At 51.3% G+C, this 14400-nt stretch overlaps 2 protein-coding genes across 4 annotated transcripts; one reads left to right on the plus strand and one right to left on the minus strand.

Annotated features, from left to right (window-relative positions):
* Positions 1–577: 577 nt before the first annotated feature.
* On the minus strand, positions 578–3548 carry NIT1 (nitrilase 1). Of its 2 annotated transcripts, none has more exons than XM_039246478.1 (7): positions 3412–3548; positions 2756–2854; positions 2258–2512; positions 2044–2147; positions 1698–1831; positions 1402–1527; positions 578–1112 (listed from the first exon to the last, which is right to left on the minus strand). In XM_039246478.1, the coding sequence occupies exons 1-7, from the start codon at positions 3462–3464 to the stop codon at positions 846–848; spliced, it is 1038 nt and encodes a 345-aa protein (XP_039102409.1). In that variant the 5' UTR covers positions 3465–3548; the 3' UTR covers positions 578–845. The 2 variants fall into 2 exon arrangements, with proteins under 2 accessions (XP_039102409.1, XP_039102410.1); XM_039246479.1 differs by having other exon boundaries at positions 3443–3517.
* Positions 3549–3551: 3 nt separating this feature from the next.
* PFDN2 (prefoldin subunit 2) lies at positions 3552–14397 on the plus strand. 2 transcript variants are annotated; one of them, XM_039246480.1, is made up of 4 exons: positions 3552–3668; positions 13379–13467; positions 13559–13682; positions 14089–14397. In XM_039246480.1, exons 1-4 carry the CDS (start codon positions 3594–3596, stop codon positions 14263–14265), a joined length of 465 nt encoding a protein of 154 aa, XP_039102411.1. In that variant the 5' UTR covers positions 3552–3593; the 3' UTR covers positions 14266–14397. The 2 variants fall into 2 exon arrangements, with proteins under 2 accessions (XP_039102411.1, XP_039102412.1); XM_039246481.1 differs by lacking the exon at positions 3552–3668 and adding an exon at positions 11631–11795.
* Positions 14398–14400: the final 3 nt, after the last annotated feature.

The raw sequence follows: 14400 nt of genomic DNA on the forward strand, positions 1-14400 counted from the left end.
TCCACTCTCTCCTGGCCTCTGGTGCTGCTCCTCTCTGCCTCGTTTCCTCCATTCCATGGCTTGAAACCTCTGCCTGGTGTGGCTCCCTCCTCTTCCCCCTCTTGTCAAACCCTCCTCAAGGGAGTCAGAGGTGAGAGGAGGAGGCCAGCCCGGTCCCCGCTCCCCGCAGAGGGGCAGGGGGGGCGCAGGGCGGATGGCAAAGGGGTTGCTGATAAAAATACACTCCCCCTGAAGAGGGGAAGGGGGAGTGTGAGACTTCCCTTCCATGTTCAAGTGAAAATAAATAATGTACCCTGCAGCCCCTTTCCCCTTTGCTTTCTTCTGGCTTGGGCGAAGGGCATTCTAGGTGACAGTGAAGTCATTCGGTACCCACTCCTCTCTCCTTTTTCCTCCCCCACCCTCTCCCCCACTCCCACGCCCAAGCCTGGGAGCGTGGGGCCGGGACATGCACTGAGTGTCGCACTTTGATTGGGGCAGAGAGGCATGTCGAAGGAGCCGGAGGCCTAGAACTGGAGTCCAGCCCAGCGGGTACAGCACCTCCTCCCAGTTCAGCTCCCAAAGGAGACGTCCAGACACAGACTTTCTGATGATTCTATTTTTTTCAATGCCAGTGCTGCTCAGCCCTCCGCATAACTTCAGTTTTCATGAAATAAACAGTGACTATAGAAAAATCCCACCTTTCTGAAACTGAAATCCGAGCTCAGGGGAAAGCTGCTTCTTTCCCAAGAAGCTGAGCCTGGGTCCCATCAAGAGAGTCGGGGCTCTCCAGGGGAGGGGAGCTGCACCTGGGTCCGGCAACAGCCTGACCCGCTCACCACGGGGGTCCCCGCTCACAGAAGTCACTCTTAAGCCAGCGGGTGGCCCAGACTGCCATAGAGGTCAGGCCTGCGGTGCTGGAACACAGGCAGGTGTTGGCGCAGCTGTCGAAGGTAACTGAGGTCGATCCGGGCAAGGCAGAGGCCTGGTCCTTCCGAGCAGCGGGCCACCACTGTTCCCCAGGGGTCCACCACCATGCTGTGGCCGTGACTTGCTCTCTTCTCGTGGTGGCGTCCACACTGTGCCGCTGCCACTACGTAGCACTGGGTTTCGATGGCACGGGCCCGCAGCAACACCTGGGGGGGAGGGGACGTGCGCTCACGTACGTACGCGGAGCGTCTAGTGGGGAACTGATAGGCGATGGACGTTCCAGGCCAGGCTGCTCCTCGTGACCGTGACCGATCCGGTAATTGCCTCGGAATGATTTACCCATTAACTCTTCTTTAATGTGAGAGGCAGCAATCTAGGGAATGAACTTCTCTCTCCCTCAGTGGGAAGGGGAAGAAAATCTTTTCTTTGGCAGGGCCAAGGGTGCAGAAGGAAGGTAAGAGGAGGCCCTTATGTTTCGAAGAGAGATCCTCTTACCTCCCAGTGGGCTGGGCCCGTGACAGATCCAAACGCTGAAGGGTAGGTGAGTATTTCTGCTCCAGCCTGAGCCAGTGCCAGAGAGAGTTCAGGAAACCGCATATCGTAGCAGATAGCTAGGCCAATCTGCAACGAAAAAGAGCCTGACACCCCCGTCCTGTTTGTCAGAGCACCTAGGCACTACCTCCCTACCCCGCTCCTTAGGGCTTTCCCTCTGTTACCACTTTCAGAGTGTTCCTCCTCTCCCGCCCCACTCTTGTTCCTGATCCCCCACTTCCTCCTCTCACAGCTCCCACCTTGCCTGCTGGGGTGCTAACAGGACACTCCAGACTGGGCCCGGGAATGGTAGAGCTGCTCTCACGCATAGGCCCATGCCCCGGAATCTCCACATCACACAGATGAGTCTTCCTGTAAGCGGCCACTACCGAGCCTGGAGTGAGAGAGAGGAGGAGGGCTCAGTGCTGGTGCTCTAGAAGCGCCCAGCTTCGCTTCTCTCCTCCCACGGAGTCCGTTTATAAGCTAGGATGCGAAGTACAGCTACCCTTTGACCAAGGAAACAGAGTTGCGAAACAGTTCTGGAGGACCTTAAGTTTAGGTAGAAAAGCCTGGGAAGAGGGAGGCTGAAGAGTTCCAAAGTCTCACCCTTGTTGTCCAGAAGCACATGACAATTGTAGATTTTCTGCGTCTGCTCCCAGTCCGGACCTCGCTCGTGGAAACCACCCAAGGACAGCCAGAGTCCACATTCCCTGGGGGGGTTGGGGGGGGGGGAGGCAGCGATACGGACGACCCTCCCCTCTGGCAACTCAGGGACACTACCCAACAAAGAAACTACCTTTCCCTCCCCCTTTCCCGATACCTGGCAAGCTGGGTATATTCTCCTAAAAGGTTCCCACCCAGTGGCTCAGACAGGCGGAGCGTCTCGGCAGAGTCCCGTGCAATGAAGTCAAATGCCTCGGGCAGGAAAGCGAGGCAGGCACCCAGTCTGGCAGCCTCGCGAATGAGCTCTGCGCATGTTTGAAAGTTCTGCTGCTTGTCTGGTGTTGATGTTACCTGGCACACAGCCACCAGTGGCAGTTCCCGGGAAGAAGAGGAGATGGCCATGGCTCTGGGCCTGTGAATGGCACCGGCAGCACTCAGATTTCCCAGCAAGGGAAAATCTCAGTTCAATGATAAGAGTCTCAAAGGGGGAGGCGGGAGGGCTGGGCTGCCCTTTGATTTCTGCTCTTATAGGGCGCAACGACCCACCGATGAAATGTTCTGTGGATGGTTGGTCCCCCAGCGTTTGCCACCGTCTGGTCACTTAACATTTACTGAGCATCTACTGAGGCACTGAAGACAGAACAAAACGTGTTACCTGGGCTGTGCACAAAGTTCTGACGGTCGAGGGATCCGGAATCCGGGGCACAAAAGAAGGGACAGGAGCTGGTGAGGAGGCCTGATGATGAAGCCCAGCCTGAAGAAGGTGAGAAATCAGGACACCGGCCCCTCCCTCAAGCAGTACATTTCTAGGCTTCTCTGACTTCTCTCTCCATACTGTGGGGCCGAATCAGGGCCCTGCCAGTAAAAGCCCCTAAGTCTTCAAGACACTCTAAGTAAGTAATTATGGGCTACAGGAAGAGATCATAAAGTGGGAAGATGGAGGAAAGGGCTTTCCTGGGCACCTGAATACCTCGACTTTCAGCGATCTCAGATTAATGAAGCCATTTTCCTCGGCCAAACCTATCCGCGCTTCAAAAGTCATCTCCGTGAAACTTCCTTGTCCTTCCCAGCCTCTCTTCTTGACTGCGCACCTGCACAGCTTTACTGCCCCAAAGCAGATTCCCCCCCTGACCCCGGAATCTCCGGCGGGAAATTCACCTTCCCTCCTTTCCCACCATCCCGTGGTGGGCAGAGGGCACTGGCACCCAGATCCCAACCCGCGCCCCCACTCTCCGGTTAACCCGTCCTCTCCGCCTCTCCCAGGGGCAGTGTCTCTGTTGCACAAGTTAAAGCACCACAGGCGGAATTCACCGCGGCCCGCAGGACAGGTGGTAGGTCCTACATGAAGACACAGCCAAAACCATCCGCAGGATCCGAACCGAAGAGCGGCCTGGAGCCAGGGGCACCGGGGCGAGGGGGCGGCAACCTCCAGACCGGATGTGACGTACGACGGGGCGGAGCTGCGCAGGCCGGAAGCCCAGCAGGCGGCGAAGATGGCGGACAGCAGCGGTCGCGCCGGCAAGAGCAGCGGTAGCGGCGCGGGGAAAGGGGCGGTGTCGGCAGAGCAGGTGAGGAGCGGAGAACGCGGAGGAGGGCAGCCAGGCCGGGTCCGGCGTCGATGCGGGAAGAGGAGGGGAGCCCGTGGCTGGTGCAGGCCTCACTCCTGTCCCACCTTTGCGAGGCCGCCCAGAGAGGGGAGGGTCCTTGGAGAAGCCGGCCGAGCCCCCAGGGAGGGAGCAGAAGGGTTGGTGGGTGAAGGCCACGCCTCCCTTGGGGGCGTTGGGAGAGCCGGCCGGAGGCCAGAGCCCCGAGAGGCGGGGTGTGAGAGGATGCACACTTGTGAGGGGAGCTAGGCCGTCCCTTTGCCCACTTCTCCGCACCCTCAGACAGGATTGGCCGGGCAAGGCAGCTCGTAACGAATCCCAGAGGATTAGTCAACGGGCTGGTTGTGTGTGGTCGGTTACGTGACCCTGAAACCACGTTGACAGTCGCCCTCGCTCTGCAGAGCCACGTGACTCACATACTCGAACAGTCTAGTGTTTCCCATGCTGTTTTGATTCGGGAGTCATTATAAGATTGAATTTCTTCAGCGACCAGAAACCCTTTTCTAAGCCGAGTTTGCATTTCCCCCAGTATCTAGCATCGCGAGACGTTTGATAAATAACTCAGCCTTTTGTGGCGTGGGAGCCATTTGCTAATAGTGAGGCTCGTGTTGAATAGGAGTGGGAAGAAAGCTACATGATTGAGAGGAAAACATAAACAAGAGCTCTTCTAATTACAGGTTCACTTATCAGTTATTTGTTGAACCGTTGCTACAGGCAAAGGTATCTGCATAAAGGTTTTTCAAATTGCTCCATTCAAAGAGCTCCTAGTAAACGTACACTACGAAATGCTAATATGAGGCAGAAGACGATAGTGCTGTGGGATCTTTGGGGGGAGGGGGAGAGAGAGAGTTTCTGCCCAGGGGGTGGGGGGAGCCGGGTGGAAAGGAAGAGAAAAGAAACCTAATACTTTCTGAGGGTCTGCCACGTGCCAGGCCCTCTGCTGAGTGTAGGGAGACGTAGACCTTGTTTTCAAGTTAGCCCACAGACTCAGGATGCGCAGTATATCACACAGGCCCGTCTTTATGGTAGGTAGCTAAGGGAGGGACCCCCTAACGAGGAATGGGTGGGAGAGGGAAGCTGTGGTATAGTGGGGTGGCTCAGGGCGGAAGAAGTGCACTTGGGTTTGGCAGATCTGTGTTTGAATCACATTTCTACTATTTATTTTGTATAGATGACCTCCCATGAGTGACTTCTCTCACCCTGCCCTCCTGTAAAACCGCACTGATGCAAGGGCCCCCGGGTGGCTTGGTCTGTGGGGCATCTGACTCTTGATGTTGACTCAGGTCATGATCCTAGGGTCGGGGGATCGAGCCCCGAGTGGAGCTCCATGCCGAGCGTGGAGCCTGCCTAACATTCTCTCCATCTGCCCCGTGCGTGCACACATTCTAAACTAAAAATTATGTTTGATGGTACCTCATCACTGTTTCGATTATTAGGCAAAAATGTATGCAGAGTGTTTTTGCACAGTGACTGTAGTATGTGTTTAATAACTGCTAGGTCTTGGGTTGTTGTTCTTTCCCTCCTTCTGGAAGAGATAGTCCTTCAAGTGAATTCTAAAGGATGAGAGGAGTTAGCCAAGCAAAGAAGGAAGTGGAGACTTTCCTAGGAAGAGGGAGTAAGGCACTTAAAAGCGCTGAGGTATAAAACTGCCTGGCATGTTTAGGGTGCAGGTAGACAAAGTACAGGATGAGGTGCAAGGTTTGAATGTGGAGACAAAGGGATAGAGGGGGTCTAGGATATTTCCCAGATCTCTGTCTCTGATGGATGCTGGTGCCATAGGGAATGTAGGGAGGTCAGAAACGTCTCGGAGGGAAAATGAGTTTATTTTCAGGGGTTGAGTTTGGGTTTCTTGTAGGACGTTCAAGTAGAGACGTTTAGTAGTTGGTTTGATTTATAAATCTTGAGTTACAGAAATCCGAATCAGAGATGCAGATTAGAGAATTACAAGCTTATGAGTGATAGAGCCATGGTTGTGGGTGAAATCATCGAGGGTTTGCACAGAGAGTGAAAAAAGAAGCAGAACAAGGGCAGAGCTAGTATTTAAGGGGTTATGGAGAAAGAAGAACCCCTCAGAGAGGGCTGAGCAGTTGTGGTAATTGGGTTCTGAGGCTGTTCTTGCTTAACATTCTGTGGCCTTTGTGTTCCAGAGAGAACTCTGGGTAAAAAAAAGAAGATTTATCAGGGCGCCTGGCTGGCCCACAGAGCACGTGACCCTTGATCTGAGGGTTCATGCGTTCAAGCCCCACGTTGGGCCTGGAGCTTACTTTAGAAAATGTGTGTGTGTGTGTGTGTGTGTGTGTGTGTGTGTGTGTGTGAGAGTTAGATTTATCACTGCTGCAAACGTGTGCTACATATGTCTCTTATTAACAAGATAGAAGGAAGGAACACATCGTACTAGACCCTTTCCTTGTTTTATCTTCTGTTGATTTATTATGCCATTTGGATGGGTTATACCGTCTTCCCTTTGTAGGTAAGGACATTTGAGTTTCAGAGACTTTAGTTGACTTCCCCAAAGCCAGTAACTGGAAGAGCAGGGCTTTTACTGGATTGAGTGACTTGAGACTCAGACAGACCTATTTTTCCGCTTATACCGTGATCACATTAGAGATATTTGAGCTGAGCCTGAGGGATTGGGTAGATTTGAACAGGCGGTAATGGATATAGAATCTCAGGACTAGGATGAGAAGAGGAGAGCTAGGGAAGCCCGGGCTGCCGGTGAGCGGTTAGTTTGCTAAATCATGAGGGGTAGGAAAGGTGCGGTGCTGAAAGCAAGCCGAGCACATGGCAAAGAATTTGGAACTTTTTGTAAGTTTATTTTGAGAGGGAGACAGAGAGAGAGAGAACGAGAGCCTGCAAGGGAGGGGCAGAGAGCGAGGGAGAGAAAGAATCCCAAGCAGGCTCTGCACTGTCAGCTCAGAGCCTGATGCGGGGGCTTGAATTCATGAACCGTGAGATCATGAACTGAACTGAAATCAAGAGCTAGAAGCTTAACTGACTGAGCCACCCAGGCGCCCCCCGGGAGTTTGGAACTTTTTAATGTAAGCAGTCACAGAAGGACGTATGGTATACTGTTGGGGTTTTTTTGGTTTGTTTTTTGTTTTTTTTGTTACATAAAATAAGACATGTTCATTGTGGGAAATGTAGAAAACACAGGAAAAAGTACAAAATAAATAAATTTACCCACGAGCCTACTTTCCGAAGGTAACCGTTATTACCATTTTGGAGTGTATCTTTTGATCTACTTCAAAGGAGGCTTCTCCCCCTCTTTCATGTTTTTGTATATGTGTGTGTAGATGGAGAGGGACGATGTGTGTTCTTTACATGTTAACGTATTCTGTGATATAATCATTATACCGTATATACCATCTTGTAATCTGCGTCTTAAGCCCAGCGTATGACGAGCATTTTTCTGTGTCATCCAAGTGTTAGGAAAACTAAATTACCAGCAGCGTATAGGATGAATTTGGAGAGTCCCGAAATAGGGAGATAATTCAGAAGACTACAGGAGTAGTTTTGACAAGAGATAAGGAAGGCTCGAACGAGGATGATGTCAGTGAGCCTAGAAAACTGCTGAGGTAGATGCAGTCAGTCTGGCAGGGGTTGCGATAAAGGTGCGTTCAAAGGTGAAGCCAGGTTTTCTGCCTGGAGGGCTCCGGTGGGGTCATTAGCAGAAATAGGGGAGACGAGGAAAGAAACAGTTTAAAACGGGGTGAAAGATGATCAGTTCGGCTGTGAATGCCCCGAGTTTAAAGTTCCTGTAGGACAGTTACGTGGGAATGTTCGGTGCTAATAGTTACCATTTGTTGACAGTCTGTTTTCTGCCAGATACTGTCCTAAGTTCTTGGTGTAACTAAATGATCTTCACGAACATCCTAGGAGACGGATACTAACCCTAATGTTATTGGTGAAGACACTGAGATTCCAAAAAGAGGCAACTTGCTCCTGGCTTTGACTTAGACTTCGAAGCCACTTCTGACTGACTTCCGAGCCCTTCCTCTAATTGGAGATACGGGCCTAGAATTTCTGAGGCCTGGGTTTGCCGGCAGCGGAGCGAAGGCAGTTGTTGGAACCACAGGGGTAGCTGAGAGTACCGACCGAAGTAGCGCAGGTCATAAAGGGACAGGCGCTATGGGTCTTAGGTCCTCCTCCGTTGTGGGGGTGAGAGGGCGAGCCTCAGGAGGGGGACGGAGCGTTAGGACAGGCTGGAGAACCCATGGACCGAAGGGTCGTACGTGACTCCGGCGCTGGACACTGGTCTCGGTGCTGCCCTGAGGCAGGGGTTCTCCGCTTGCCGGGCCCTGTCCCCGGGAGAGCTGTGGCAAGGCCTGGAGACGGTTTTCACTGCCACAAGCAGGAGTTGCTGCTGGCTTTTAGCAGGTGCGAGCAGGGAGGTTGCTAAGTACCCCCCAGTGCACAGGACCGCCCCCCCCCTCCCCCGCCGTAAGAAAGTATTTTCCTGCCCCAAACACCAGTAGTGCTGATGTTTGGAAACCCTGCTTTCTGGTGTATTAACTCCCGTTTTATAAATGAGGAAACCAAGAGAAGTTAGGTAACTTGGTCATACAGCAAAACGGGGCTATGAACCCGTCCCGTTGGGCTCAGAAGTCTGGGCCAGGCCCACCACACCACGCTGCGGCTTACAGGAAGAGTTCCAAAGAAGCAGAGTGAAAACAGAAAACATTGTTGGGTTAGGCAGAAGGCCGTTCGTGATCTTTGAGAAGTTAGTTTAATAAATAATAATACTTTAATAACTAGTATAGATACAAAGCAATTTATAAAAAAAAATTTTTTTTTTTTTAAATTTCTGAGAGAGAGACAGCGTGAGCAGGGGAGGGTCAGAGAGAGAGAGAAGGAAACACAGAATCTGAAACAGGCTCCAGGCTCTGAGCTGGCTGTCAGCACAGAACCCGATGCGGGGCTCGGACCCACAAACCGTGAGATCATGACCTGAGCCGAAGTCGGACGCTCAACCGACTGAGCCACCCAGGCGCCCCAGAAAACAATTTAAAGTGGGTTGGGAATGAATGCGAGGTGAGAAAGTCGAGGCAGTGAGTATAGACTAGTCTAAAAAAGGATGAAGGGGCGACTGCATGGCTCAGTCGGTTGAGTGTCCCACTCTTTTTTTTTTTTTTTAATGTTTTATTTTATTTCTAGGAGAGAGAGAGAGAGAGAGACAGCGTGAGCAGGGGAGGGTCAGAGAGAGAGGGAGTCACAGACCGAAACAGGCTCCAGGCTCTGAGCTGGCAGTCAGCACAGAGCCCGACGCGGGGCTCGAACCCACGAACCGCGAGATCATGACCTAAGCGAAAGTCGGACGCTTAACCGACTAAGCCACCCAGGCGCCCCGAGTGTCCCACTCTTGACCTCAGCTCAGGTCTTGATCTCAGAACTGTGAGTTGGGCCCTGCATTAGGCTCCCTGTGGGTGGTAAGCCTACTTTAAAAAAAAAAAAAAAAGATGAAGAGGAGTAATAAAGTCAAAGCAGTTTTCTTTGATAGCTGAGGGTGTTTGTCAGGGAAAGGGTTAGGGTTAGGGGCACTGAAATGAAAAGAAGATACTTAGTGATACCCTATAAAATGCTTTTCCAGATGCATGCAGTCCTAATTCTTGACCTGTTATTCATTCTTCTGTGAACCAATAACAGTAAATATCCTGTAGGTAAGAAGACCAAAGGACATTTTGGAGATAAAGGTATTGATTGCAGATTTTTCCAAAAGTTACCAAAACTAGATGGTATTGATTAAACAAAAGAAAAAATAAAACAAAAATAAATCATATGAAAATAGTGTGACTTTTTTAAGATTTTATTTTTTATTAAAAAATTGTTTTTTGTTTATTTTTGAGACAAAGAGAGCACGAGTGGGGGAGGGGCAGAAGGAGAGGGAGACACAGAATCTGAAACAGGCTCCAGGCCCTGAGCTGTCAGCACAGAACCCGATGCAGGGCCCGAAGTCATGAACCATGAGATCATGACCTGAGCCCAAGTCGGACGCTTAACGGGTTGAGCCACCCAGACGCCCCAGGATTTTATTTTTTAAGTAATCACTACACCCAGTGTGGGCCTTGAACTCACAATCCCTAGATCAAGAGTCGCATGCTCTTCCAACTGAGCCCAGCCAGATGCCCCTAATTTGACATCCATGAGAGGTGATGTATGACAAGCCAGGAATAATATGTCGGTAGGAAAGGGTCCTTAGAGCTCCACAGAGCCAGACGGGCAGAGGTACCAGTTCCGCAGCTCGCTGTGTTATTTACACATCTGCCCTCTCTCTCTTTCCCCCTCTCCCCCTCTCCCCCTCCTTCTCTCTCCACCATCCTTGGTCTACTAAAGGTACAGGTCTTATACTGTGTTTTTGTTTTAGAATTCATGGGATAGAGTCTAGCAGAGCGCCTGGCACATAGTAGTGGTCTTTTACTTACAAACCTTGGAAGGAAGGTGCAATACTGTAGAACTACGGAAAAAACAGATATTTAAAAAGAGGTTGCAGGGGCGCCTGGGGGGCTCAGTCAGTCTGGCTTCGGCTCAGGTCATGATCTCACGGTTCTTGAGTTGGAGCCCCGAGTCGGGCTCTGCGCTGACAGCTCAGAGCCTGGAGCCTGCTTCGGATTCTGTGTCTCCCTCTCTCTCTCTGCCCCTTCCCCTGCTTGTTCTCTGTCTCTCTCTCTTAAAAAGAAACATTAAAAAAAATTTTTTAAAGAGGTTGCATTTGCACATTTAAAATTTCAAAGAAGACAACAGTAAAGATCACATTGGAAATGCACTAAAATTGGAAAGCTTTTCTACCAGAATATTTAAGGACTTGATACGTATTTATATGTGAACACACAGAAAGGGTTAACATGTGGAATGTATTAACTTTATTGTGGCAGACATTTCACAATACATACATATATTAAATCATAACGTTGTAGACCTTAAAGTTACACAATGTAATATGTCAATTATAAGTCAGTAACGGGGGGCAGAAAAAGAAAACCATGTCCTGTATAAAATTGTTAGTGCCAATTATAAGAATGTAAAGAGCTCTGTATAGTTGCCAGGATTGAAGTTACTTTTGACTAGGATAAACAGTTGGTATTTTAGTTTAATTGGGTTCTTTTTCAGTCTGTTTCCATGTAAGAGGCGTTGTTAGTAGGGCCGAGAGAATCAGCACTGACCTAGCTGTCCCTTCTCCCGCCAGACGACGTCAGGAGGATGGGGAGTAAGGGAGCGAGGAGGAAAAGTAAGTCTGGCCATCAGGGAGAAGGCCGAAAGACAAGTTGTGTGTTAAGAGAACAACGTGCGAATACATCACAGCCTTTCTGTCTTCATGGGCAGGTTAATAGCGGCTTATTTTGCATCTAGTTTACAATTAGGTTACAGTTAGCTGCTAAGAGATTTCATTTCCTTTAAGTGCACCAGTGGCTGAAATTTTCCATAATAACTGTGGATAACTCATACATTTAAACTACTTATTTTAGTTTGACATTTGATTAAAAGTTCATAAACTGGACCAAGAGGAAGTAGGGGGTGTTAATTAGCAAGAATGTTTGAAGAAAAACCGGAGTTAAAAAAAAAATCTCTTTTTGCCTTTAGTTGTGTTAAATTCGTGGTTGAAAAGTAGAGTTTACTAATTACTAAGGAAAGTAAGTTTAGGCCTCAGAAATTTTAGACCCTTAGGCTGATTTCATTAATGTGTTTAACAAAATACATCAGAAGAGAGGCTCATTCGGATGCTAGGAGGACATCTAGAATCCGGTTTAGGTGTGGAATTTCCTTAGAGGAAATTTGATCCTATGACACGGACAGTGGAGGAAAAGCTAACCGTAGATGGAATAGTTGGGCACCGGCCATGGGGGTGAAGGACAACGGCTCATAGTTGAGTTCGATGTCAGAGCAGTTGCTGCAGCGAGTGAGTGAAGTGCGTGGCGATGGAAGGTTGGTGGCGGGAGGAGGCAGCATCCCGCTGGAGCCACAGGGTCCTGGTCAGACTTACTCCTTGCCTCTAGAGCAGGAAAAGGGTGCCGGGGTGGCACAGGGCAGCCAGCCGGATCGTATGAGCTGTAGATGAGGCTTGTGGAGGGAGCGACAGAAGGAAAGGTCCTAGTGAAGGTGAGGCGGTTCTCTGGCGGCCATGAGCCTGCACAGGATGTGGGTGGGAGTGAGAGACTGGGTGCGGTCTGAGTGGGTGGGCCCGCTGCTCTCAGCTGATCAGGAAGGGCCAAGGGCGCACTGGGGGTTTGGGGAGAGGGCCATGACCGTAGTCAACTGTCTGCGAAGCCCTTTCCTAACTAGCCCACGCGATACGGCAGCGCTGTGAGGTGGGGACCCCGTGTGCTTCACGGGTGAGAGAACTGCGGCCCAGAGAGGGTAACCTGGTTCTCAGTTCTGGATGCACATGAGAATGATGTGGGAGCATTAGAAATATGGAGGCCTGGGCCTCACTCACCCAGTGATTGTGGACTTGTGCAGAGGCTCCCCCATTCATGTGTTAACAGTGGTCTCCTGGGGATTCTAACACGTTACCGGGGTTGAGAACCATAGGGTTAAATGTCCAAGGACATAGAGCCAGTATGTGGCAGAGACAAAACTTGAACCTGGTTTTTTTTTTTTTTTTTTTTTTGGTCTCTGGGCCCGGTGTTTTTCTCTCCCCCCAATTTTCTTTCCTCATTACATTTTCTACCTTTTATCTGATACTTCTTTCCAAACACAGCCCTCAGAGCCCTGTACTGAAGGTGATGGTGGCAGTGATTTTAGTGCCCAGTCTGGTTTTCACGCTGTTTTAAGTTCCTTCTGCTGTTTCTGGGGAACAAGGAGCTGGTAGTAATCATTTCTCTAGGCCTTAATGGAAGTTGCATCTTACACCTCTTTTGCCCCCGGTGCTCCGCGTTTCTCATCCTTCAGGCTTCAGTAAGGCTCTCTCTCAGGAAGCCGGTGTTAGTTAGGGATTCTAGGCTACAGAAATGGACTCTGATCAATTTTTTTTTTTAAGTAGTGTTTTGGAAGGATAGTAGGTAGTTCACAGAATTGAACACAATGAAAAGAAAGGTTAAATAACTGGGTCACACCACATTCAAGAACTAGGGCAGCTTTGGGGATTTCAGGAGGAGGAATGGAGAATCCTCTCTGCAGGGCAAGTAGTTTTCGCCCAGCTGTCTTCCGGACCGGTTTCTCTCTACTCCCCAAACCTGCCCCTGTACGGAGACTCTGGTCTAGAACAGGCCACTGCCCTTGTGGTCAGGGGCCAAGGGTCCTGTGAATCGTAGCCCCACAGGCACCCCCTGAGCTAAGGGAGGGGGGTTCCCCTGTGGGAGGAGTGCTGGGCAGAGCTGAACAGGACTTCCTCACTGGAGTCTTTCCTGACAGTCTTCTTTCCCTGCAAGTCTAAGCGTCACTGCAGGTGCCCCAGTGGCTTTCCACCCGCCCTGAGTTACAGATGCCTGTTCCTCAGCCTGCGGTGGGCGGTGGGCTGCGGGCTGCGGGAGGGACTGCGGAGCTCACACTGCGGGCAGGTGCGCGCTCTCGCCAGTTAGTGAATGCCTTCCAGGCAGACTGAAGGTAGAAATGACAGTGGGTTCTATTCCCTTTCCAATGGGGGGGTGGGGGGCGTCCACAGCTCGCCATCCTGCCCTGCTTCTTGGCCCTCTGCTGTGTCCCCGTCTCCTCCCTCACTTAACCCCTTCTCACCTGCCAAGGTTATTGCGGGCTTCAACCGCCTCCGACAGGAACAGCGGGGCCTGGCATCCAAAGCAGCGGAGCTGGAGATGGAGTTGAATGAGCACAGGTGAGGAAGCAGGGGAGGCGCACGCGGGAGAGGTGGGGGGGCTGCGGCGGGGGGGAGGCTGTCCTCTGAGCGGCCTGTCGTCCCGCCCCAGCCTGGTGATCGACACCCTGAAGGAGGTGGACGAAGCCCGCAAGTGCTACCGCATGGTTGGAGGCGTGCTGGTGGAGCGGACGGTCAAGGAGGTGCTGCCCGCGCTGGAGAACAACAAGGAGCAGGTGAGCACGAGTCCCTGCCTGGAAGCTCTGGGCAGCGGAGGGGTGGGGGAGGGGAGGCCCCGGGGCCGGGACTGTGGTGGAGTCCTCTCTGTGGCCAGCGTAGACCTCAGACCCCAGCCCCAAGATCAACAGTCACGTGCTCTACTGACCGAGCCAGCCAGGCGCCGCGTGGAGCGGCATTTTAAAAATAAACAGCCCAAGTGGTTCTTACGTGCATTAAAGACATTAAAGTCGTACCCCGTTGTGTTCGAGAAAGGCATCCTTTCAGTGTCTGGGCTCTACTGTTCGCACTTGGTAAAAGGTGAGGTTGGAGGCATCCTCCCCTTCACGCCCCCAACTACAGTCGTCCGGGCGGGGGGGCCGGGCTCCTGAAACCCTCCTCTAACCCCTGTCACTCGCTCCCCAGATACAGAAGATCATTGAGACGCTTACACAGCAGCTGCAGGCAAAGGGAAGAGAGTTAAACGAGTTCCGGGAAAAGCACAACATTCGGCTCATGGGGGAAGACGAGAAGCCCGCAGCCAAGGAGAGCTCGGACGGCGCGGGGGCCAAGTCCACCTCGGCCGGCGTGCTGGTCTCCTAGGGGCCGAGGCCCCTGCGCGTTTTTTCTACCCCGACTCCCACCTCTTCTAAGTTCTCTTTATTGTTATTATTATTATTTTCTCTGCTATTGTAATATTTTTTTGTTAATTAAATGTTTTGGTCAGAATGCTTAGCT

The sequence above is a fragment of the Hyaena hyaena genome, unplaced genomic scaffold, assembly GCF_003009895.1.
Source record: "Hyaena hyaena isolate Hyena2069 unplaced genomic scaffold, ASM300989v1 scaffold_281, whole genome shotgun sequence".
NCBI lineage: Eukaryota > Metazoa > Chordata > Mammalia > Carnivora > Hyaenidae > Hyaena > Hyaena hyaena.